General features: G+C 45.1%; 3 protein-coding genes and 1 long non-coding RNA gene across 4 annotated transcripts; 2 read left to right on the forward strand and 2 right to left on the reverse strand.

The window, feature by feature from the left end:
* Positions 1 to 3,473: 3,473 nt before the first annotated feature.
* LOC146971063 (UDP-glucuronosyltransferase 1A1-like) lies at positions 3,474 to 12,104 on the reverse strand. Its single transcript, XM_085805045.1, has 9 exons — positions 11,412 to 12,104; positions 9,917 to 9,980; positions 9,687 to 9,835; positions 9,207 to 9,334; positions 8,978 to 9,071; positions 8,741 to 8,866; positions 8,573 to 8,652; positions 3,869 to 4,096; positions 3,474 to 3,765 (listed from the first exon to the last, which is right to left on the reverse strand). The coding sequence occupies exons 1-9, from the start codon at positions 11,913 to 11,915 to the stop codon at positions 3,495 to 3,497; spliced, it is 1,644 nt and encodes a 547-aa protein (XP_085661171.1). The 5' UTR covers positions 11,916 to 12,104; the 3' UTR covers positions 3,474 to 3,494.
* Positions 6,303 to 8,023, reverse strand: LOC146971064 (uncharacterized). The gene is made up of 3 exons (XR_015038077.1): positions 7,235 to 8,023; positions 6,754 to 7,148; positions 6,303 to 6,659 (listed from the first exon to the last, which is right to left on the reverse strand). It is a non-coding gene; the product is annotated as an uncharacterized LOC146971064 (long non-coding RNA).
* Positions 12,105 to 14,862: 2,758 nt separating the features above from the next.
* Positions 14,863 to 19,344, forward strand: LOC146971065 (uncharacterized). The gene is made up of 6 exons (XM_085805046.1): positions 14,863 to 14,994; positions 16,278 to 16,358; positions 16,496 to 16,959; positions 18,404 to 18,479; positions 18,573 to 18,698; positions 18,792 to 19,344. Exons 1-6 carry the CDS (start codon positions 14,960 to 14,962, stop codon positions 19,204 to 19,206), a joined length of 1,197 nt encoding a protein of 398 aa, XP_085661172.1. The 5' UTR covers positions 14,863 to 14,959; the 3' UTR covers positions 19,207 to 19,344.
* A 3,142-nt stretch (positions 19,345 to 22,486) lies between these two features.
* Positions 22,487 to 25,062, forward strand: LOC146971066 (C-X-C chemokine receptor type 4-like). The gene is made up of 4 exons (XM_085805047.1): positions 22,487 to 22,637; positions 22,749 to 22,963; positions 23,322 to 23,605; positions 24,148 to 25,062. The coding sequence occupies exons 1-4, from the start codon at positions 22,623 to 22,625 to the stop codon at positions 24,741 to 24,743; spliced, it is 1,110 nt and encodes a 369-aa protein (XP_085661173.1). The 5' UTR covers positions 22,487 to 22,622; the 3' UTR covers positions 24,744 to 25,062.
* The last annotated feature ends 715 nt before the right edge of the window (positions 25,063 to 25,777 follow it).

Genomic DNA, 25,777 nt, shown 5'->3' on the forward strand with positions numbered 1-25,777 from the left:
CAGGCTGCTCTCTCTGGCTTGTTAAATTTCCTCTGTGAATTAGCAGCGTTGTGTGTTTTCAAAATCCTCACTTTGACTAAACTGACAGTCATGGCCCTCAGCACCTTCCTTTTTGATTACTTGTACATAGCTGTAGGAAAGTCAGTGGCAGAAAGTGTATTTTGAGGTAAATCAAATAGAAAAATACTTTATTCATCCCCTATGAGGGAAATTCAAGTCATCCAGCAGCTTACAAGAACACGTGACAAAATAAATAACACACACACAAAGAGTAATAAATAATCTAAAATGATACTAAGTGTATAGCCTAACAAATTGCGTTGTGCATCTTGATGGCAGCAGGAATGAAGGATTTCCTGAATCTTTCTGTTCTGCAGGTCAGGGAGCTGAGCCTGTTACTGTTGCTCCTCTGACCAGTGAGAGTCTTGTGTAGAGGGTGTTGGGGGTCACCCAGGATGGCCTTCAGCTTACACTCCATCCTCCACCCAACCACAGCCTCCACCAGCTCCGCTCCCTCTCCCATCACACACCTACATTTCTTGATGACTTTATACATTAGACTTTTACATTACAGATGTCAAAGGACCTGAGTCTTCTCAAAAAGAAGAGCCTGCTTTGTATATTTTTGTACACAGCACTTGTGTGTACATACCAATCCAACCTGTCATCAAGGTGTTACTCCAAGGTACCTACTACTTGTGTAACGGAGGTCCGCGGGTGTTCCACAGTCACGAGGGACCAGTAAGCTGAAGTGACGGTAGTGTGGCGGTTAGTGGTACTGGAAGCAAACTCACTCACCCATAAAAGACATGCTAACCCACCTCCCGCCTGCGGTGCGGGAGACAGCTGGTTCGATCCTCGCCTAGGGCAAGTCCGAACCAACAACATCGGTCACGCTTGTATAACTGAACACACTCAATGTCCACCCCAGGCACAGACATGGGCCGCAAGGATCTCTTGGACCTGCTAAAGTCAATAATCATTTATTTGGATTTAAGTATTAAAGTACCAGTCTGTGAACACCCCCAACCGGGTCCCTGTATTCATCTTCCTGTCCCTTCTTCACACGTCACGATGGCCATATCATCGAGTACTTCTGAACATGGCAAGATTCAGATTTAGATGTAAAATCCACAGTGAACAGTGTGAAGAGGTAAGGTGAAAGCACCCTGTGGTACTCCCACGCTGCTCACCACTGTGTCTGACATGCAGTTCCCCAGCCTCACATACTGTGGCTGCTCTGTAAGATAGCCTAGTTATAAACCCACAAGATGATGGTGGGATCTGCACCCATCTTCTTAGTTATTAGTCCCAGTGGGTCCAAATTAGGAAATCCATCTAAATCCAAAGTGACATCTCTGTGTAAAGTATATGGTGACAGCAATATTAGCTGCAGCAGTCTCAGTGAACATTAATCTATATGGTTTGTTCAGGGATGGTTCCCAAAATGACACTTGTTAAGAGACATTCTTTTATTTAGCGTACTCATTGGTTATGATTCACACAACATACGACTGTGTAATAATGTGAGTCATAAGTGTAAAGGCCAGAAGCTCATGCTGTGTCATCACGTTTTGTTTAAGCCACACCCAGTGTGTTGTTTTCTGTTCTGGGGAAGCTGGAAGTGAATTCCGCCATGACACAAGAAATATGTGAGTGTGTGCTAGTCTCGAATAAACATGCTTAAAGCCCCAGTATGGAGCTTTTAACTGGATACGCAAAAGTCTCTGTTACCTACAGCAGCAAATGAGGCCATCAGTGTGAAGATACGCTATTTCTAAATACCTCTGGAAGGCATGGTCGGGTCGGACCACTGACGAAACGATACGAATAGATACATTACTATGCACGCTGCAGATAGCTGCTAAAAAAAAAAAGTTCTTTCCAACATTTACAAAACAAATCTACACGTGCCGGCCAGACAAACGTCTTCACGACAGTGGGAAATGCGCGGCAAAACACCACCGCTTTCGTCCACAGGGGCTGCCAAAATCAACACTAAATGAAAAGAATATCTCTGCCTCCGTTGGCTTATTCTCCAAGTTCAGCGCGAGTAAAAGCTGTAAAGCTCAACAAGACACTCTGTGATGTCACAAATGAGCTGTGCTGTTGAGGCCTGCCTCTTTATCTGCACTTCATTATCATGACCCCCTGTCCATACACTAAGCCTCGCCTTTAAAAATGGAAAGAATATAGTACTCATTCAGAGTCATCCACATTCACAGGCTCACTGCTAGGTTAAGCTTTGACTGGTTCAGTGAGGCCATTATGTCCCATTCAGATTCACTTTGATGTTTAGGGTCATTGTCTTATGGCATCACTCAGGGTCTTTTGAGGATCAGCAGATTCACCCTGACATAATCCCGGCTGACTCTTGAATAAATCTGGAAATTATTTTTCCCATTGATGGTGTCAAATTGTCCAGACCCAGACGCAGTAAAGTCCCAATTCATGATGCTACCTCTGCTGCACTTCACCTCTGGGATGATGATGATGATTTTATGATGGTATCCTACACTTTCAACCTTTCACATTGCTTTCTCTTCTTCTCAAACAATGTAACCTTAGTTTCCTAGGATTTCCCCAGTAGGTGTTTAATAGTATCAACATCCTTCCTTTATAGTTGGTCTTGAGTCGACTAATAAATATTTAAACTCATTAAGATTTTACTGTAAGATTTATGTTTTACATCAGCACATACTTCTTGTGAACAGCAAGACACTCAAAGACTCATTGACAGAGTTGGGATCTCCTGACTCCAATAATCTTTTATATTGTTGTTATTAGCACCAGGTTTATACATTTTGTTCAACTTACACTGTGAGTGTTTGAATACATTCAATACAGACCAATACAATCAAGATGAATGCAGGTAACTCCAAAAGCTGTATTTTCTCTTTGATTGAACTATGATAAAAACAAAAAAATGTCAATGAACTCTGACTCAGTGGAAGACTGGGGGAAAGGCACCGGAGTTCACACAGACAATCATCGTCCCTTAAGACCATCATGGAGTATGATAATATTGTGTTCTATTTTCTGTTCATTAATGACATTTTGATCTCTAGATGGCATCGCTTATTCTTTTTACACCGTCCCTTTAAATCATCAGTGTTTTTGATTTCATGTAAGTAATTGTAAGTGTTGAGTTTTTTCTATTTGTGACAGTTGAGGGTCCTGTCACTATGCCTCCAATTAATCATGCGCCCTGGCTACTTGGCCAAGGGGATGTCCCTTGGCCAAGTGGTTAGCGTGCATGACTCTTACCTAGGAGTCTGGGGTTCGAAGCCTGCCCGGGCCCTCTTCACCTTGCCACATATTCTAATGACCATTTTAACAAACTCTTAACATAGCAACTCATTGTTGTTTCAGATCGCATCGCTTATTCTTTTTACACCCTCCCTTTAAATCATCACCAGTGTTTTTGACTTGTTCATTGTTGTTTTCATCTCAGTCATACTGAGATGAAGGTGCAGATGTAGCACCGTGCTAGGCTAGTCCTGTTTTCTCTTCTTGATCAGTTTCCACAAACATAGCTTCATGCATTTCACTGTCAGAATGAAAACAACCAGAAGCACCGTGGCCAGCAGCGCTATTACATCCAGACACGAATATTGGATCCAGTTGAGGTCAACACCAGCAGATTTAAGATGTTTTGCTCCTTTGTGGCGCATCACATATTCTGTCCAGTACACTGACAGGTCGAGTGGCTCAACTGGCCGGTCTCTATGGAGAGTCGACAGCTTCTGCACATTTTCTTTATACCTGGAAACACAAACGACCAGGTGAGTTCATGAATACAACACCGACATATGAAAGAAGATCTAAAGCTGACAACCACGTTGGGAATGACCCTCTGACTCCTCACCTGATGTCATGTAGGACCTCATTCAGTCCCTGAAGGAGACTTTCTGTTGTGATGGAAAAAATGTCCAATGACACTCCTGCTCCTTTATTCACCAACTTCTCTGCATTGTCATATTGATCCGCCCCCAGTGGCACCATCACCATGGGAACAGCGTGACACAGTCCCTCATAGAGACCGTGTGAGCCAGCATGAGTGATGAAAGCCCGAGCTCCAGAATGCGCTAACAAACAAGCATGCACAAAGTTAGTTAGGTTGTCAGTTCCTGCTAAATGTGACTGACTGACATGATACATGAAGTAGACACACAGACCTAGCAGGGGCCTCATATATCAAAGAGCGTGTAAAAGTCCTCTTAAATTTTCAGTACGACGGAAAGGCAAAATGTGCGTACGACCAAAAAATATACACTCTTTTCAGATCTATCAAACTCCGCGGACACACGGCTGCACGGTATTTCCCTTGATAGATCACACCGGACCTGAGAAAAGCGTGGATGAGACCACGCCTCATACCCAGCCCAGATACAACCCTATATGGTCAATGCAAATCAAGCACGTGCATATAAAGTAGCCATGTGCTGTCTGGGACTTTGTGGAGTGATGTCGGAAGAGGAGACGATGGTTGGAAAACGTGGGAAGAAGCGCAACTTTTCAGAGACGGAAATCCATGTGCTTGTTGGTGAGGTGCAGGCAAGGAAGGAAGTCCTTTTTGGCAGGTATTTGCATTAATTCTGTTGTGAGTCATTTGTCTAAAAAAAGAAAAGAAAACATAAGATGTGGAGACTTACAGATGAACACGTTGGACCAAACAGTTTTTTCGCCGGAAAAAATAATCAATCTCATTTAATCAGCCACAGCCCCGGCCTCACCAACAAGAGGAAATCTTCTGAGTGGCAGGAGGTGGCCTCGGCTGTTAACGCAGCAGGTGCCACTGCCCGAACCGAGGGTGAGGTGAGGAAGAAGTGGACGGATTTAAAAGTGAGTTTCAATCTTTAATAGGCCCTATGCCATAACCTACTTTGTCATATAACATAATCTGTATTTAAATAATGTCAACACTGTCACTATTTTCACAGAGAGAAGCGAAACAACGCCTCACTGCACACCGGCAAAGTGTGGCGGCCACTGGTGGGGGTGCAGCCCCACCGGACCTTACCCCGGTGGACATTACCATCGGGGACATAATTGGAACCGAGTCCGTGGAGGGTGTGGTGCCAGTGGAGGAGGGGGACTCGGACGTGAGGGGCACTACAACTCAAGCCGGTAATCGCCAGTTTGACTTTCCAGTAAGACAAAATGAATTTATATGAAAATAATGTGCAGAGACATGAAAACATAACACACACTTATTTCCTCAGACACGGAGGTGCATGACGAGGGGGGGCTCGTCGTCTTGGAGCTGAGCGAAGTCCCCCCCGCGGTCGCTGGTCCGAGCGCTCCGGCCCCGAGGCGGTCGCCCCCCCGCTCCACCTCAGCCTCCACCTCAGCCTCCACCTCAGCCTCCACCTCGGCCCCCAGGCGGTCGCCCCCCCGCTCCACCTCAGCCTCCAGCTCAGCCTCCACCTCGGCCCCCAGGCGGTCGCCCCCCCGCCCCACCTCAGCCTCCACCTCGGCCCCCAGGCGGTCGCCCCCCCGCTCCACCTCAGCCTCCACCTCGGCCCCGAGGCGGTCACCCCCCCGCTCCACCTCAGCCTCCACCTCAGCCTCCACCTCGGCCCCCAGCAGAGCCCCCAGGCGGTCGCCCCCCCGCTCCACCTCAGCCTCCACCGCGGCCCCCAGGCGGTCGCCCCCCCGCTCCACCTCAGCCTCCACCTCGGCCCCCAGGCGGTCGCCCCCCCGCTCCACCTCAGCCTCCACCTCGGCCCCCAGGCGGTCGCCCCCCGGCTCCACCTCAGCCTCCACCTCGGCCCCCAGGCGGTCGCCCCCCGGCTCCAGCTCAGCCTCCACCCCGGCCCCCAGGCGGTCGCCCCCCGGCTCCAGCTCAGCCTCCACCCCGGCCCCCAGCAGAGCAGGGGGCGACCGCCTGGGGTTGATCACGGATGCGGTGCTGGACGCACAAAGGGAGACGATGGAGGCCCAAAGGAGCACTGCGGCAGCAGTCGGTGCCGTAGTCGAACAGCTGCAGAACATAAACCAGCGTCAAGACACCATTGCTGCAACACTGCAGCAAATCCATGCTGCCATTGTGGCTCTAACGGCTGCCGTTACAGGCCTCACCGAGTTTTTAAATAAAAGAAACGAATAAACCTTTTGTCTGAATCTTTTGTCACAATGCAGGAGGTGTGTAATATTTGTTGAAGTTGCATAGAGGGACATAGGGACAACAATTTCAATGTCGTGTTTTCTTGCTATTTTATTTACACACACACACACACACACACACACACAGTGGAATAATAGGTCTATATAATAGGACTATAAATTCTGCATGGCTGCAGCTCGTGCTTGTAGTCCACGTTGAAAGCCCTCATGGCGGCGAGGGCGGGGAGGGAGAGGGTCTGGGTCCACGTTGAGAGGTGGCGGGAGGCCGGGCGGCAGCGGCACCCCTCGCCTCACTGCCACATTGTGGAGGATGCAACATGCCCAGATTATCCTACACACCTTTCTCGGGTGATAGAGTAACCTACCACCCGAGGCGTCTAGGCAGCGCCAGCGTCCTTTCATGAGGCCGATGGCGCGCTCTACGACGCAACGCGCACGGGCATGGACCTCGTTATACTGGGTTTCCTGGCCACCCTGCGGGTCCGGGATGGGAACAAGTAGCCACTCCCTGAGGAAGTAGCCACTATCACCTGTAAGTTACAACGATGGGGTGAGTATCAGCCTTGAGTTTATTATCTTAAGCAGCAGCTTTCAATGAAATGTAGCAGAAAAATATGCACTCACCAAGAAGCCAGCCGTCACGCGCAGCGCCTGCAGCCAGTCTCGTCCCCACACTGCTGTGCGTCAGAATGAATGAATCATGTGTGGAGCCAGGCCACCTTGCCACCACGTTGGTTATAAGCATGTCGGCGTCACATATGATTTGGGCGTTGATGGTGTGAATATTTTTTCGGTTTACGAAAACAAATTCATTCTCAGATGGTGCCCTAATCATGATGTGAGTGCAGTCAATGGCTCCGATTACATTGGGGAAACCGGACATTGCTGCAAATCGCCTTTTGGTGTTGGCCTGCTCCTCCACAGTGTAAGGGAATCGAATGTATCGGTCATTCAACCTGATGAGGCCGTCCCATACTGCAGGCATTATGGTGCTCAGTGACGGCTGTGATATCCCGGATCTATAGGAAATATGTTGCAGGATTGCACAAATCATTCTCAGTCGGGGCTTCAGTCACAAGGGAGAAAAATGTATATTCCTACACACCTATCGGCTAGTTCCCGTTGGTAGGTCCCGGTTGCCAGGAAACCCAGTGTGGTTAATACCTGTGCCAAATCATGTGGGTCAGTTCAGCATGTCAAAATGTAAAAACGCACGTTCCTCATTACAGCTCATTTTAGGAGAGCTGCCTTATGCTCATTATTTAACGTTACTGTATGTGGCCAATGGACCTACCTGTGTTGGCACAGATATTGCGTGGGTGCGGCGGGTGCTCCTTTCCAATGCTGGACCCAGTTCAGCACATAGCTCCAAGAGCACGGCTCTAGGGAGTCTAAATCGGCTAATCAGCCAGTCATCATCATGGGCCAGCAGATCTTGTTGGTCCCGGAACACCCGCTCCCTCCTGATCCTCCCAGCTTCATGGACGAGAACGTCAATAAGCGCAAGTGCTGCTGGATCCATGTTCCATTACGCACAGGCGCACCGGAGCAGTATTTATAGTTGCGCCACACAGGTGTGCTTGATTGCTTTATCATAGCTGTGTGTGTGTGTGTGTGTGTGTGTGTGTGTGTGTGTGTGTGTCTGTGTGTGTGTGTGTGTGTGTGTGTGTGTGTGTGTGTGTGTGTGTGTGTGTATGTGTGTGTGTGCGTGCGCGCGCGCGCTGCACGCTTGTGTGCGTGTGTAGGCTACTGTGGGGGGAGTTCTGTTTTGTTATTTTTGTTAATATGTGATGATGAAGGCTGTATGAATATGAACGTCACACATGACTGACATATCTACAAAGCTTTGATTGTTGATTGACTGCGCTCCTCTCTTTTCTTCAATTGCACTTCTCTGACTACGTAACACACGCACGTCGCAGAAATTATTTTCCAGACTGGACAGACTGGTTGTGGAAGAGTTGTAGCCTACATGCAGGGGAAAAATATCAATATGATATCAAAAGAAAACGAAATTCGTTTTATAAAGCCAGTATTTAGGAGCAAACTAGTGTAAATGCACAGGGGAAAAATCTGAGTCGCTGTGCTTTTCATGTAAAGTGCCGACGTCAACACGTGTGCGGTGGTGGGGGTGGGGGGGGGGGGGGGGGGGGGGGGGTCATCATCACCACCACTTGCTACTTCAAACAGTGTCCGCGCTCCTCTCTCCCTCGCATACTGCAGTTCTCTGACTCTGCAGCGGCGTCGCCAATTCCTCCTGTTCTTCAAAAAGCGTGTAAATGCCGGTACGCCATGGTCGGACTGGTCGTAAATTTTTGCTCTTACTCCCGACAAGTTTTGGCTTGATAGATCCCAAATTTGGCGGAGAAAAGCGCGTACGCACAAAATGGGGGAAAGAGCGTGTAAAAAAGCGTGTATCCACAATGATAAATGAGGCCCCAGGTCGTTCTGAGGCACCCACGCCATCATCTTCACATTATCTGGAACATTGTCAGGAGCCTGCCCAGTGTATCTCCATATCACCTTTCAAAAGAAGGTCATTTAGAGGACTCTTCGTTGTGTTTTATGACCAGTATTAATATTTATGTTTATACCGTATATGTTCCTTTACCTTCTGTGGAATCTGTCTGAAAGCCTCTAGGAAGATGACAGTTGTCTCTTCTGGCATATCTGACACCATCGAGCCCAGAGTGAAGACCACAAACCCATGCTCTCCTGACACCCAGGACTCCAAATCCTGAAAAAAAAACACAAACCTGATGTAGAGGGCGATGCTAAAGTGATGGAGAGGTGAAATAAAACTAAAATGTTGATGGGTTTTCAGGTCAGAAACACTCGGAGCTGTTACCTCAGGCAGAGGAGTTCTCACATTGCAGTTGATGCCACCAACTTGAACCATGTTCGGCATCAGAGGGCGTGGATATTCAAGTACCAAGTCAGTTCTATTGAAACACAGCATCACAAGATATATTTAAATATGAAAAAAGAGAGTTTTTAAAAAAAAATGTTTAAGAGATATAATGAAATAGTGTCTACTGTGTGCTCTTCTCCCAAATATCAACCTTTGTACATGTTACCTCAGCAGCCAGATAGCAGAGTCTGACAGCACCTCAGCTACGCCCACATCCTCTCCCAGGAACTGATAGGCCATTTGATCAAAGCGCCAGTACAACAGTATAGAGAGTGGTGGCTCTAGTAACGCTACCTGTGGGTCAGAGGTATCACAGAATGTTAAACGAACAGCAAACATTAATAGCTGATTTTAGTTGTATGGGTTAAATATTAACCAGCTCTGTTATGTTGGCTAAACTGAACAGCTCAGGTCAGTTTTATAGTGCTATGTTAAGTTAGGCAATGTGTGTCAGTGCCAATATCTCAGGAATACCTGATAACTTCCCAGAGTGGAAAATCAGAATATAAGAGGGATTAGTTTGACCAACTCAGAATTGTGGTGAAGCGAATAATGTGCACATTGGTTGATATAACACATGAATTGGTTGAATAACACATCCATCCTTCATAGATGCATCTGTATATGTCTAACTATAAATGCTCACCAAAGTGTTGACAACTCTCTGCTTGAAGCTCATTTTATCTGTGTATCTGGTGAAATAGCGAGGCACATAAGAGGGAGGGGAGGGGCAGCCTGCAGATCTGAAGTCCAAGGAAAATGGAATACCTCTCAGCAAATTGACAGTGGGGATACCTGGGGGTCATTTAGCAGAGAGGTGAGAGGCGACGTACAGATGCACAAGCATGAAGATAATTGTGGTGTTTCAGAACTCACCTAATTTCCGAGCTATTAATGAACCTGTGGGAGCCACAGGGTCCGTCAACATGGCATCAAAGCCCTACAGAGTGAAAGAGAGAGAACGACTAAAGGGAAATATAGAAATAAAGAACATTCAGTGTTTCTTCCCCTTCTTATACCGTACTCATCTATAGCTCATACAGAAGAAGGGAGGTACATCAGCTCCCACCATCTGTCTCTGTCATGCTAATTTTTCCATCAGAGTTCATGAGTGAAAAGTAAAAAGTACCTTTAGTTAAGTAATGCACTTGAGTTCTTTCAACTGTTGCTGCTTCCTACAGCACAGCTCCACTACAGAAAACGCAAAAATACTGAACCAAACTCTTGAGGCAACATAATCATTACCATCTTATTTTACTGATCTTGTTGTTGTTGTTTTTTCTAGCAGTGTAGACACTTATTACTAATGCATCTCTTCTGTTGAGTTTTAAAAATGCAGCTTTTTTGGTGCTTTCTGTTGGTGTCACATCCCATTCTGAGTTTACCCAATTAGCACCAAGTAAACCTCAAGCCCAACCTGGGAGTTATTCGGGGTTGCTCGGAGGACCTCCCTGAGGGCAGGGGAATATTTGAGCCCCGAAAAGTCCCAGGAGATTTCAGGGTGGCTCCTGCTATGGAGACACGCACCCATGGGCCCCGCCCCATAAAATAACCCTTACGGTCCTGCAGTGGATACAGAGCTCATGAATGTGAATGCAAGATTTCAATTTTCAGCTGAGTAATCATACATTTACTTAAAGCAGAAGTAAGTGATATATTTGTGTTAATATAAGTCTTAAATAGTTATATCTTCCGACAGCAATCACTTACATAGAGTGTTTGGACAGAAACACGGGTCTGTCAGTCCCTCTGCTCTGCTCTGAGCCGAAGAGAAAACATTTATCGTATCCTACAGTTTTTATCCAATGAGGAAAGAGAACGGCATGCAGGGCTGTGTGTGCAGCCAAGGGACGCAGTGAATGTGGCGACGTAGGGACGAGGACTGTTATGGTTCGTTCAAGGAAACTCGTATTTTTCCGACCGTGAAGTCGTACCAGTTCGATCTGGTACGAGTTCACGGGTCGGAAGTTACGAGTGGCCGTTATAGTGACTTTCACCGGTAAAACAGGTTGGAAAAACACGAGTGGGTTGCCTGGAACGCTACAAAGTCGTAAGTTGTGACATGAAGCTGTAATTTACGATTTCAAAAGCCTGCCTGGAACGCAGCATTAACGAAAACGACCGGACCACTTACTTCTGCTTTAAGTGCAAGTTGTTAATATTTCTTCTACTAAGCAGAATATTTCCTAAATTCAGCAGCTGCACTGTTTTATCCACAGGGCCATTAACACTTTACACTACAGGGCAATCAAACACAGCAACAGCCAAAGAACCATCCAGCGTAGTAATACTGAGTATAGACCCATTACTCAATTCAAAACAAATCAAAGCCAATTATGATGCGGTGTTCAGTTTCTGTGTTTGCACTCACCTGCTGTGCCAGATGTGAGATGAGACTGTCGTTGAAGAGCAGACTCTCTGCGGTGGTGTGGATGAACTCTGTAATTTTCAGAATCTGTGAGAATCGTTTCTGAATCCTCACCATGAATGACTGTGAAGATTTTTGCATAATGTCTTTGTGCATGGACATCAAAGAGTGCATATGAGCCTTGTCATAAGGAACAGGAAAGGTCACAATGTCATAGTATTTCCCAGGACCCATCCGCATGTTGACCTCGGGAATCACCACAGTTACTCGGTGTCCACGGCGACCCATTTCTTGGGCAATGGCCTTAATACTCATCCAATGACTCCCATCCATGGGTACCACCAGCAAGTTACCCAAGAAAGAAGAAGAAGTGGTGTCATTTGCAGGACTGGTGACTCCAGCCTCCTCTGGTCTGGACTTTTCTGTGGCAGACTGCCGTGGCTCAGCACCATTCACCGCCATGTCCACATTCAGCAGCAGAAACACAAACACTGCTGCTTTCCACATTGTTCTACTTTCCTCGATGTCAACGCCTCACTGAACCCAATACAGCGAAAAGGGAGGGATAAAATGGATCGAGGTCGATAAAAAAACAATAACACCTAGGCGTACACTATGTTTTGAATGTAAGCCTTTGCCTCCCCCTTTGAAGCTGCTCTCTCTGGCTTGTTGAAATTCCTCTGTGAATTAGCAGCGGTGTGTGTGTGTGTGTTCAAAGTCCTCATTTGGCAAATCTGACAACCATGCCCCCCCCAGCAGCTGTTTTGAGACGGTTGTAGCCTTAATCTTGTGGAGTTGTAGTAAAAAGGCAACTTCTCTTGTTTGAAGACGTTTCACCCCTCATCCAAGAGGCTTCTTAAGTTCTGAGACTAATGCAAGAAACCCACGTATTTAAACCCAGAGTGGGTGGTCCTATGTTTGGTTTCGGGTGAAACCAAAGTCACGTGACCACACCCCTGAGACTAGTGTTGTGTAGTTCGCGAGTGATTCGTTCGAAGGAACAAATTATTTAAGTGAACATACTGACTAGAATCACTTCCTGACCTGATTCGTTCCTTTCTCAGTTCAGTAGTTGAGCTCAGCAGCAGCGAGCGTGCAGGCCGACAGTGGAACTGCTGTGTGGTCTGTGAATCACTGAATGACCTGCGAATCTGGTGGCGGAGACTCTCGTTGCGAGGGAACGGTGCATGTTCAGTGATGCGTTCACTGACAGTCGGTGCTGAGAGCTCCAGTTCACTCTCTGTGTGCGTCGTTCACTGTACTGGGGACTGAGCTCCAGTTCACTCTGTGCGCGTCGTTCACTGTAATGGGGGCTGAGGCCGCCCATTCACTCCGTGTCGTTCGCGAACGTACTGACACGGTGATTCACATTCGCGCTGCCACTCACTCACGAACCTACTGCGCACACAGAGAACTGCTGCTGAGGACGTGATTCAGGTTTGCGCTGCCACTCACTCACTCATGATTCGCGAACCTACTGCAGACACACAGAACTGCCGCTGGGGAAGCTGTTACTCAGTCACTCACTGGTGATTCGCGAACTTGCACCAGAGAACTGCTGCTGCAGACGTGGTTCAGGTTCACGTACTGTGCTGAATGTGGTGCTGTGTCACTCACTGCCTGGTGTACTGCATGCACAGAGCTGTAGCGTCATGTTAAGTGAATGTACTGTGCACAGAGGACTCGCGTTCACTGTGTAGTAAGCTAATATAAAAAAAAAAATAAAAAAAAAATAAAATATTTTTTAAAAAAAAGGAAAGGAGACGTAGAGTGTACAGTACAGATATTCGCGGGAGATGTTTTTTTTTTTTCACCATCCCTTACAGAGAGGGGAGGGGGGGCGACGACTGTAACGTCTGGCGGGGGGGTGATTCGGTGAACAAATTTTTTGAACGACTCATTTTAAGGAACTGATTCTAGTGATTCAGTACAGTCAAAAGAACTGCCGATCCCATCACTACCCGAGACTTGAGTCACATGACCCCCCGAGACTTGAGTCACATGAACACACCCCAGAAAGTCCAGTCATTTTATGAAAAAAGGTTGAACAAATTGCAACAGAAGCAAACTCAACTGATTTTGTATCCTCAACATGTCCCGAGTGAGGAAAAAAAGGCCCGAAGAATCCCATTAGGGGAAAATTTCGAAAAGGACCAAAACATCACGTTTCATCCCGAGAAATCAGCCGTTTATCATCAAACGGCAACAGAAGAATGTATTTTGTGTAAAGACCGCTCTACGGACTACAGATCTGTGTCCCACAAAAAATACGTCACCAACTGACACGGGAAAGGGCGGCATTTGGTGTGTGACGTCACCTACGCGACTTGTAGTCTTTCTGCTTACAGATTCTTCTGAATTTGATTTTACAATAGTTTTACAACAAACGGCTGATTTCTCGGGATGAAACGTGATGTTTTAAACAGGTAGAGGACATATTTTTTTCTCATGGCACAATTCAAACGGATCACGAAATAAAATTTTCAGTCCCGTTCATTTGAATGGCGAGTTTTTCAGAGTTGAGGTCCCATGGTGACCGTTACTTCCTGCTTCCGTTTAGGCTCTCTATTCATATTGTGTAGATCGGACCACAGGACCATAATCGCCGTAGTATAAACAACGTTAATAATAATTACCAATCCTCCAAATCGTAGACCATAGCTTTAATGTAGGTCAAATGGGTAATTTTCATGGAGATATCCAAAGGTTGAAATTTTTACCCTATTCACATGAGAAAAATAATTAATAGGCGTATGAATGTTTTGGTCTTTTTCGAAACTTTCCCCTCAGGACATGTTGAGGATACAAAATCAGTTGAGAACTGTTGCAATTTGTTCAAGGTTGACCCCCATTTTGGCTTAAAATTACTGGACTAATTGCCCTTCTCCATTTTCCCTTTCCCTTGCCTTCTCTCTCTGCTCTCGTCTCCCGTTTTGGACATCTCACTATGATCTCACTGCAGTGTTTAGTGCCTGTCTGTGTGTATTTCAATGCTGAGAAAAGATGGACGTCTGTGACACTGATGAAAAACAGAGAAAATGTTGTGTGCTAATTAGCATCATAGAGCTTGCTAGGTACAGTATGTGCGCCAGCCTGGGTGTCTACTTACAAAAGAAATTCTCCACCGGGGTTGTCCTTTGACCACGTAGTTTGAGCACTGCGCAGTTTCACAAATTCGCCGTTTAATAACTTTGATTTTGTGTTTTACACTAGTGAGTTTTATCTCATCTCTCTCAACGCGGGGGCATTTATTTTCTTGAGTTTTCCACCACAACCAGTGGTATTTTTCCTGATACCTGTTACAATGAGGAGGCAGTTTGTCCAGCTGGGGGCGGTAGCGGCCATTTTGTTTTTGTCGCAGTAGAAGAAGAGCGTTGTTCCGCCGCGCGCGCACCTTTGCTTTGCTTTGGACATGTCCTCGAGCTCAACAACAACAACAACAACACACAGCCTGGGGTCCGCGAGCCTACCGGAGCCCGAGCCGGTATGTTAACGTTACCGAGTAAAGACGACTCGCCGTGTTGTAGTGCTAGATGAACCCGCTGTGAAACATGCTGAGTGACGAAGCGGAGAGAGATGAGACGAAGTGAGTAACGTCAGTGAAGTTGTGAGGTCCAGACAGAGCGGAGCGACGATCAGCAGCTGCCCCGTTGCTGATGCTGTTGTTCGTTTGAGTTTAGCTAAGCTAGTGAGTTAACTTAAGCTGAAACACAAACGTTTTACGGATTATTTTCGTGTTCGATCAGCGGCCGCCGGGCTCAGATCGATACAGGTTCATGGACTCAGGAAATCTGTGTCATTTATTGGGGGCGTCGTTTGGGAAACTAGTCCCGTGTTTTTGTATTATCCGTTGGTACCATGACGAATACCCAGACCGACTCAAGGCAGTCTTCAAGGCTAGAGCTGCTTGGTCTCAGGGGCTCAGTGGGTCTCTGCCTGCTTAGTGTTTCATTTCATTTATTTAGATCTCGCTATTCTTCCTGGAGTCTACCTTCACAGATGAACTGTCCATTGCAATCGATAAATACAAAAACACATCACACCATAAACACAATAACAACATCCATAACCACAACAACTCACAACGATCTACAGGACAAAACAAGACAAAACAACAATACATAAACAATACAAACAACATATACATATTACTGGACCTTATTCATTTCCACAGTGTAGCCATTACCATAGTTGTAAAATAATCAGATGTTCAAAAACATAAGTTCCTCATAATTACCTTAACTTACAGAAACAGTACCCAATTCACAAGCAGACTGAAGATATTTAAAGTAAATCAGACAAACACTAATTGATTGTGCCAAATAGCTTCAGCTAGATAGAGAGCTGTTTGACCAATAAATGTTCTTTCAATAGATCTTTAAATCTGTATTTGTTATGTTCTTGGATAATATGTCCTGGCAGAGCATTCCATATCACCATGGCCCTATACATTACCGTACTTTTCATCTTGTTTGTTTTCACTTTGGGTAAGGTGAATTTACCCTCTGTAGCATGTCTTGAACTATGTTCATCCGAACTGAAAGACAAACGTTTATATAGAACCCTTGGCAATTTCGTCACAGACAGTCTTCTAATAACAGCTGCTACTGAGGCAGTAAATCTGTTCTTAACATTCAACCATGCAAGACAGTTATGCATTTTATCAACATTGGTTCTGTATGGACAGCGCAATAAATATCGTGCTGCCCAAGTGTAAGGTGAAAACAGCTGCTGCAGTGTAGCCAGATGTGTAGCCACAAGTGACACTGAACACAGGATCAGGATCAGGATCAAGATCATATCTTCTGATACTGTGCTGTACTTTCTTAAGGCGGTTATTGAAGTGGTTTGTGATCTTCAAATTTACAGGCCTGCAACTGACAGTGGGTCTGAGGCAGATGGCTTGGAGTTGTGCGTTCATTCAGTCTCTATACAAGTAGAGTATTACAGGTATGACCCAAATAAACACACACTTTCTAAGAAATGTTCACCCACTCTACTGTGTTCCTTAATGATAACAAATAACAATGTACTGTGCTCTAAAGGTGCTTTATGACACATTGTCAATGTTGCTCTTTGTGTCACAGGTCAGTCGAGTATAGTGTAAAGTGGGAAGGACCCATGAATACCAGACACTCCTCCAGACTGTCAAGGGCTGCCAGGAAGAGCCTCAGGAAAAGTCCCAGCCCTGATGACGACTTTTTGGAGCGCAAAGTGAGGAGTAAGAGACGGAAGGGGACTGAAGCGACTGAGGTTAACACAGGCAAAGGGAGCAACCGTGACATCATCGATATCATCAATGAAACAGATGAAAAACTGGTGTCTGAAGAGGACAAATTAGAGACTGTAGAGATACCCGATCAAGGATTGGACGAGTCGGATGAAGACTGCGTCTCCATCACCAGCAGCGTCGCCTCTGGTCCCTCCATCTTTCTCAACACCACATCCAACGACTGGAAACGTCCGCAGGTCTTGTGCTCAGCCTGTCAGAAGCTCTTCCAGAGGGCACAGAGGATGAAAGCACCAATCAAAAACAAACTCTTAGACAAAGGTGAGAGCAATCATTCCCTGTATCTGCAAGAAGATAGCAATGTAATGTCTATGATGGAAAATCTGATCATTGCTACTACTAGTTCGCAGACATGATAAACATACACAATATTACACTGAACAAAAATACAAATGCAACACTTTTGTTTTTGCTCCCATTTTTCATGAGCTAAACTCAAAGATCTAAAATGTTTTCTATGTACATAAAAGGCCTATTTCTCTTGGGGGTTTTCTTAACAAAGTAGTGAGCACTTCTCCTTTGCCGAGATAATTCATCCACCTCACAGGTGTGGCACATCAAGATGCTGATTAGACAGCATGATTATTGCACAGGTGTGCCACAATAAAAGGCCACTCTAAAATGTGCAGTTCTACTGTATTGGGGAGAGTCCGGGGGTACAGTAAAAATGCACATTTTAGTGTGGCCTTTTGTTGTGGCCAGCCTAAGGCACACCTGTGCAATACACATTGAAAGAGACTTTGGTCAAAATGTCTGTGTCCTGCCTGTCCTGGTGCTCTAAAACTTTCCTAAAGGATTTTTGAGTGTGCTGGCTTTTCTCCCCACACCTGTGCAATAATCATGTTGTCTAATCAGCATCTTGATATGCCACACCTGTGAGGTGGATGGATTACCTCGGCAAAGCAGAAGTGCTCACTAACACAGATTTAGACAGATTTGTGAACAATATTTGAGAGAAATAGTTATTTTGTGTACAAAAAAAACATTTTAGATATTTGAGTTCAGCTCATGAAAAATGGGAGCAAAAACAAAAGTGTTGCGTTTATATTTTTGTGTCTCTATACAGCTCTGGAAAAAAGAGACCACTTTCACAAATGTTTCTTAAAAGCATCTCTACATGTATGACAGTCATTCTTTTCTTTTCTTTTTTAAATACCAACACAAACACAACTCATTCTACTTAATGAGACACTGATGAGGTCATCACCTGAACCACGTCTGGTTTTATATAAAAACCACTGCTGGGATTAAACATTGACATTATCCCACAAAAACTGATTTATAAACTCTTCCTGAGTTAAAATATTCTTGCTGTGTTTTTAGGAATAAATATGAACATGTTGTCTTTGTATTATTATTATTATTATTATTATTATTCAAGGTCTGAAAAGACTTGATATTTTTTGTTATTTAGACTAGTTTAGTCATTTTCAGCCAATAAAAGCTTTAAATGACATGAATGAATTTTTATTTCAATTTTGGGAGAAAAGTTGTCAGTAGTTGATAGACAAAAACATTTAAATTTAATTTTACTCAAACACATAAATAGTAAAACCAGAGAAACTAATCATTGTGGGAGTGGTCTCTTCATTTTTTCCAGAGCTGTATATTTACACCAGAAAGTATATTTGTGCAGTGTCTCATGGATGACATTAATGATGTTGCACACAGAACATTCAACCTCTTTTTCTGGTTTATTCTTCAGATCCCAAGTCCCTGACATGTGACCAGTGGGTCCTGATTAAAAAGTGGAGGCCCAGAAAGCTGCCTTATGCAACAGGGTAAGACTGTCTGTACTGTACGTGCATGATCACTGGTTTTATGGTGGAACACCAGTAGCCATCTAATTCACTGTGTTGCCTCTGTTTTGTCAGGAAGCGTTTGATCCACGTTGAGGTGTTACAGAGAAGACGGCTCAAAAAAGGTGCGAAGCGAAGGGAGCAACATGTGAGAGAGGCAGAACCAGCAGCCTGCTCAAGACCACACACTTTCCTGCAGAGGTAACGCTCCTGTACACATGACACAACTTTTTTTTTTTACAGTGGCAAAAAAGTCGTCAGACATGACTTTCTTATGTTGTGCTTTCGTGTCAGGAACCTGAAACGATGCGTCAAAGAACCAGCGAAAAAGGAGAGGAAGACCAAGAGGAGGAAGAGGACGAGCGATGATTCTCACAGATATCGTGTCGCCAAGCAGCAGCGTCTCCTCAGCAACAGCCGGCGCCGACAACACGTCGACAACACCTGTACCGACGGCGACGGCGGTCACCCAGCCAGCAGCCACAGCAGCAGCCTCGGTTATGAGAGCTGCAGCGATCAAGAGACACAGATGCAGGCAGACACAGATCAGACTGTTGATGTAGAACCCGGCACGGTCGGTCTGGAGACCACCAACCCCCGAGAGCTGCCCCCCGCGCAGACAACGGGAAAGAAGAAGACGGCAGGTTTGAGAGACTTGCTCGTCCTGCTGCGTAGCAACAGCAGCATGATCATCAGAGAAACACGATAGTGAGGTGACGGCAAGCAACCTTCTTTAAGCTGATGTAGCTTGTACTTATTGTTACTTGACTGGTTGTCAGTGTTGTTTAGCCCAGCTCTAATCTCTTTTGAATATCAGTCTGTAAATAATTGTTCGTATTTACCTGGAGTCAAACGCCTTGAGTTCAGTGACAAAGTGTTGTTGCAGTTCAGCACACTTGCATATTATTTATTTATTTTTAATTGTAACGCAGCATTTATTTAATGTCCCATACAATTGGATGACAATGAATAAATGCACATGGATTTTTTCATTAATACTGCTAAAGTTCATTCATTACTATTCCTATGAAAATGTCTATTTCAACATTTCTATCACTAGATCCTATGAATTAGATTGTAGCTGTGCTCCAAACGCCACGTTACATTCTCCTCATGAGCAGGTTTGTGTCATCACACCAAAAAAGTGAAATGAAATGCCTAGATATTTTAATGTTCTGTTGTCTCACAATACAGTGAACAAAGGAAATAACAAATTTAGAAAAAAAATAAATATATGGAAAATAACAGTGCTTGTATTTTGTCGTTTAATTGGAAGTGATATTCTAAAATCACATATATAATGGTTTCTTTTTTTAAATCTTATTTTCTTGTGCTGTACTTCCTCATCTGCACTACAGGCTGCACTTTTCACCTTGTCTGTTGTGTCTACACACTGGAGAAATAACTAAAAATACAAGTCACACCAAGCTTTTTAGTTAGGCAGGGTTGATGTGCAGTTTCCCACAATGTAATGCAGTAACGGAGGGAATGCTCACAGATGGAATAAAATGCATAACTTGATAAATGTAGATGATAGTGAAACTGATCCAGGAACATCTCAAACCAACAAAAACATTTTTACAATTTTACAAATATATAGTTTAGTAATTTGATTTCTTTGTCAGAGCGTATGTGCAAAAGAGCATTGATTTCTTAAACACTTTACACCTGACATTTCCATCTGCATTTCCTGGGCACACAGAACATAGCACATAGTATATAAAAAAAATACAAAATATACATCGTAACACAATAAACTACAACCTCGCACATAATTAACGTATAAAGACCACCTAAAATAATCTTTTGTTCTAAATACAACAGTGGTTAAGTAACTGAAGTGTGACGTAGCAATCCATGCTGACAACATTGTGTAAGTGCTGCTGTTAGTAAAGTTAGTTTATTTCATGAATACAAAACAACAGAGAAACAGTATATTATGTTGTTCATGCTGTCTACAATGAACAACTGTCAAAACACCACCAGGTCCATTCAGTGAATGAATACCTGCAGGTAACTTACATAGTAAAAATAGTTTATTTATATACATTTATATTGCTATTTGTACTAGTGGTGGGTGTCATGGTGGTGCAGTGGTTAGCACTGTCACGTCACAGGGAGAAAGGTCTGGGTTTGATCCCCGGGACAGACGACCAGTAGAGCTGAGGTACGGTTGTGACTGGTTGTTGCAGTGTTGTCAGACCCTTTCTCTAAAAGTCCACATGGTGGCGCCACTTCTTTCATAATAACAGTCTTTTTTTAAATCCAAGTCTGTTACAGAGTCCAGTGGAGTTAGTTGTGGTTTTCATTAGTCTTTATTGTGCTTAGAACAAATGTACAACAGAACCACACAGAGTGCCCAAAATACTGATTCATACTGAGTCATACAGTGACACGGTCGGGCCTGCACTCCTCATTATTACCACACTTTTTTTTACCTGGAAGCTGGAAAAACAGAGATGTGATATAGTAACATTAATCGTTTGGTTTTGCGGTGACACGTTGTGGATCTATGACCCGAAAATACAATTAACGTCATCATGTAAACCTGTGAGTTTCCTGTTGTGAAACATCAGTCGGCAAAGTGAACACTTTAAACCAGGTCTTCATGTTGCAGATTCGAGGAGTTTTTACACAGCAGTGTTATTTCTGAGATTTCTGTGCTGATACCAGTGAATGTGGAGGAAGGGTGGGGAAAGAGAGAAGAAGGAGATAAGAAGGAGACAAGGGACTGAGGTTTTGAAGAGTTGACAGTGTTTTCAGAGGGGTGGATGTGTGTGGCTGTTTACTTATGGGATTAGTGTATTGGGAGAGGATGGATGGGGATTTACAGTCAGAGACCAGGAAATGTGTCTCAGGACTACACACATGGATGTATCACTATAATCAGTCAATGCATTGATTATAATGAAACTTGTCATGCAGCATCTTGCATCCTGCTTCCTTTTACACTGTAAATGTAAATGTTTAAGCATGAAACAGAAAATAGAAGTTCTTTATTTAATTAACAGTTTTGTTAGTATGGAAATATAATTATTTAATATAATTAACCTGCAAATTTAAGTACTGTTTTAAATGAAAGATTTGTTTTATTTTTTAATACTTTATTGCAAAGCTTCTTGCCTTCACAAACATAATCAGTCATTTCATTCTCATTGCAATGTTGTCCATGTTGTTGCATTTTTTTTCAGGTATATATTCACAAAGTAAATAACAAACCGTAAAGAAAACAGACAAACATCGAGGGCAAAATGAGGTATTTCCCAAATGGGGATCTCAAAGAAAGGAAATTAACTAATTTGAAAATAAATACCTGATTTAAATAACTAAATGAAATGAAAGATGTATTGTGCATTATTTACAATTCAATTATAATCAGTTACTTCATAATTACTTTTTTAATGGTCAGGTTATTGCCTGATAAACACTGTGAAAGTCTTATTGTTCCAGTGGCGGTGACTGCAGGCTCCGTAGTGTGAGAGCACAGAGTTGTTGTTGTCTTCATGATCCCATCGGCGCTGAAAGGAGACAGAGAGGTGATGAAGTAAACGCACTCACTCAACACACACTCATGGTTCATTGGCAGTGTGATGGGACGGCGTCATGCAGCTGCTCAGGAGCAGAGGAGCAGCTGATAACCATCTCCTTTCCCCTCAGCTCCGAGACGCCCTCTCATGCTCAACTTTGCCCGAATCAAATAAGACAGTGACGCAGTCAGAACAAGTCAGTTCACAGTCTGCCGAGAGCTCCAACCCTAATGCTGCTTATCCTGATGTGTCAGAGCATGGAGTTCACAGAGATGCTATTAACCCACACTAACACAAACACACACTTGTTACACTTTGCATATTGTTTGATTCTCATCGACGCACATTTCTATAGCCAATAGGTCCTGATTATCACAAAGCAGAGGGCAAAACAATTCAAGCAAAACGCACACACAACGGAGTATCCTGTGATAGAACCACTATCAGCACCTGACACCTCGAAAACAGGAAAAACGTTTCAGCAGGAACACAGATGTGTTGGAGTGTTTAGGGGAGGAGCATGGGCGCAGTTATAAAGCCCCTCTGGACGGACGCCTCCAAGTCAGTCGGCTGAGAGAGGAGAGGAAGCGTCTCCATCATGTCCTACTTTGAGGTAAGCTCAGTCTGGTGGAGCATGGGGGCTCACATGTTGTATGATTAGGATGTAAATTGGTTTCCTGTTCCCTCACTCCCTCCTTACTCATCATTCATGATTCGTCTCCAGCACATCTACGTGTACGAGGACTTGAACGACACGGGTTCAGGCTCCGGTTCTGGCTCCGGGGAGTTCGGGGTGGATCTGCAGGAGCCCTGTGAGGTGGAGCATGTGAGGACCACTGAGCTCCAGCGGGTCTTCTTGCCCGTGGTCTACGCTCTCATCTTCATCCTGGGCATCACTGGAAACGGCCTGGTGGTCATCGTGCTGGGCTGCCAGCGCAGGTGAGTGGACAGGTGGACAGGTGGACAGGCGGGCTCAGAGCTTTAGGTTTTGAGTGGGGGTTTTTTTTTCCAATTGGTTTTTATTGATTTTTATCGAACAAAACATCGACAACATACAAGTGCTCTCTGTATTCACATAGCAATACGGAAAGAAAAACAAGCCACCATCCAAACCCAAATGTAAACTTAGCTCACGACTGTCCTTACCCCAAAAGTAAAAAAGGCATCAGAAAGGAAAAGACAAAGAAAAGAATAAAATAAATAAATAAATAAATAATTAAAAAGGAATTGATTTTAAAAAAAGTAAGTAAACGAAATACATTGAGTGGGTTTTTAATGCTCTTGTGTTTGTGTCCAGGTCAAAGTGCAGCCTCACAGACCGGTACCGCCTCCACCTGTCGGCCGCCGACCTCCTCTTCGTGATGTCGCTGCCGTTCTGGGCCGTGGACTCGGCCCTGTCGGACTGGCGCTTCGGGGCGGCCTCCTGCATCGGGGTGCATGTCACCTACACGGTCAACCTGTACGGCAGCGTGCTCATCCTGGCCTTCATCAGCCTGGACCGCTACCTGGCCGTGGTCAGAGCCACAGACACCAACACTGGTGGACTGAGGCAGCTGCTGGCTCACAGACTGGTGTATGTAGGTGAGTGTCCAACCGGTAATACAACACATCTCACTGTTGTCCTCTCCTGTTGTGTTTTGTTCTTTTCTCTCTTCCCTTCTCTTCGCTTCTCTTCTCTTCCCTTCTCTTCGCTTCTCTTCTCTTCTCTTCTCTTCTCTTCTCTTCTCTTCTCCTTTCCACTCTTCTCTTCTCTTTTCCTTTCCTCACTTCTCTTCTCCTTTCCTTTCTTCTCTTTTCCTTTCCTCTCCTCTCCTTTCCACTCTTTTCTTTTTCTTTCCCCACTTCTCTTCTCCTTTCTTCTCTTTTCTTTTCCTTTCCTCTCTTCTCTCCTCTCCTTTACACTATTCTCTCTCCTCTTTTCTTTTCCTTTCCTCACTTCTCTTCTCTCTTCTTCTCTTTCCTTTCCTTTCCCTCACTTCTTTTCTTTTCTCCTTCTTTTCTTTTCTCTTCTCTTCTCTTCTCTTCTCTTCTCTTCTCTTCTCTTCTCTTCTCTTCTCTTCTCTTCTCTTCTCTTCTCTTCTCCCTCTCCACTCCCTCACTTGTTTTGTCTCTTCCTCCCTCAGGTGCGTGGCTGCCTGCCGGCCTGCTGGCAGTGCCGGACTTTATATTTGCCAGGACCCAGGAGGGAGGGGAGGGGGTCACCCTGTGCCAGCGGCTCTACCCGGCGGAGAACGCGCCTCTCTGGGTCGCGGTCTTCCACCTCCAGCTGGTCCTGGTGGGTCTGGTGATCCCAGGCCTGGTCCTGCTGGTGTGTTACTGCGTCATCGTCACCAGGCTGACCCGGGGCCCGCTGGGGGGCCAGAGGCAGAAGCGACGAGCGGTCAGGACCACCATCACGCTGGTGCTCTGCTTCTTCTTGTGCTGGCTGCCGTACGGAGTGGGCATCTCCGTGGACGCTCTGCTGCGCCTGGAGGTGCTGCCCCGCAGCTGCAAGCTGGAGGCCGCCCTGGGTATGTGGCTGGCGGTGGCTGAGCCCATGGCGTTCGCACACTGCTGCCTGAACCCGCTGCTGTACGCCTTCCTGGGGGCCGGGTTCAAGAGCTCAGCCCGCAGAGCTCTCACTCTGAGCCGGGCCTCCAGTTTGAAGATTCTACCACGGAGACGAACCGGGGCCTCGACCACCACGGAGTCCGAGTCCTCCAGTTTACATTCAAGCTAGTGTTGGCCTGTGCTGTTGGTTGTGTGTATGTGTGTGTGTGTGTGTGTGTGTGTGTGTGTGCACTGTACATATTGTAGCCTATATTGTATGTCTTTATGAGTAAGTTTACACAAAGTATGAGGGAGTAAGGAGCGGTCTGCTGGTCCATGACTGCTCTTGTAAATAACGCTGTAAAATGTTTTCAATGTGCCTGTAGCATTTTGTACATGTTTGTAATCAATAATAATGTAATTCGGACTTAATTGTCACCCTCCGACGCACCTGCCGAGGAAACAGATGTGCGAAGATTTCTGTACATGTTTGTAATAAAATGTGGAAAATAACCCAAATGTGAAAGTGGCTTTTTTTTAAGACTTATTTCTTGCTTCCTAAGTGAAACTGTGTTATTTCCTGTGTCAGCCACCCAACATCAGCCACACTTCCAGCTCCTCAGATAGATATCAATAAAACCCAACTTACATTTGTAATGTAGTCTTTAATCAACTAAGCTAATGGGTGGCATTTCTGCTTTATCACAGAAATCATGTTGACATGTCGACAGGAAATGTGGAATTGGAAGAACAACAAGTCTGGATCAAATGGATTTTGGTCTGGCACACTGGTTTAATTGCCAGCCAACAGTTGCCAACGGTTTGATGTGTGATGTGTGATGTGTCTGTGGGCAGATTGTAGGGGAGAGGTGTTGAAACCAGTCGGTTGGGTGGCGTTTGTATCAAATCTCCACTATCACCAGTTTGTCTCCTTTTGTATCGATTCAGAGTCACTCAGCCGTCTGCCATCTGAACCCACTGGTCCGGAGCGGGAACACGTCCTTGTCCGTCCGAAAAATGAAACTGCCTTTTTTTTTAAATGAGAGGTGCGATAACCATCATGCATGTCGGTGTGTGTGTGTCAGGGAGGGTGTGTGTGTGTGTTTGTGTGTGGATGTGTCAGTGTTTTGAAGGTGCAGGTCAGATTTATGCTGATGATATAAACAGTTCACTCCATCTACGTGAGAGAGAAGGGAGCGTGAGGGGGTCAGGAGGTCCGTTTTT

This window comes from Trachurus japonicus, chromosome 17 (genome assembly GCF_045865225.1).
Source record: "Trachurus japonicus isolate A0001 chromosome 17, Traja_1.0".
In the NCBI taxonomy this organism is placed as follows: Eukaryota; Metazoa; Chordata; class Actinopteri; order Carangiformes; family Carangidae; genus Trachurus; species Trachurus japonicus.

Coding starts and splice junctions, on each gene's coding strand:
- LOC146971063 (XM_085805045.1), bottom strand. CDS start 11,915: ATGTGGAAAGCAGCAGTGTTTGTGTTTCTGCTGCTGAATGTGGACATG. Junction 8,653..8,740: donor TCAGACAGATTCCACAGAAG/GTAAAGGAACAT, acceptor TTCTTTTGAAAG/GTGATATGGAGATACACTGG. Junction 4,097..8,572: donor GCGTGGGTGCCTCAGAACGA/CCTGGGGCCTCA, acceptor TGTGCATGCTTG/TTTGTTAGCGCATTCTGGAG.
- LOC146971065 (XM_085805046.1), top strand. CDS start 14,960: ATGCTGAGTGACGAAGCGGAGAGAGATGAGACGAA. Junction 16,359..16,495: donor ATACAAGTAGAGTATTACAG/GTATGACCCAAA, acceptor TTTGTGTCACAG/GTCAGTCGAGTATAGTGTAA. Junction 18,480..18,572: donor AAGCTGCCTTATGCAACAGG/GTAAGACTGTCT, acceptor CTGTTTTGTCAG/GAAGCGTTTGATCCACGTTG.
- LOC146971066 (XM_085805047.1), top strand. Junction 22,964..23,321: donor GTGCTGGGCTGCCAGCGCAG/GTGAGTGGACAG, acceptor GTTTGTGTCCAG/GTCAAAGTGCAGCCTCACAG. Junction 23,606..24,147: donor TCACAGACTGGTGTATGTAG/GTGAGTGTCCAA, acceptor TTCCTCCCTCAG/GTGCGTGGCTGCCTGCCGGC.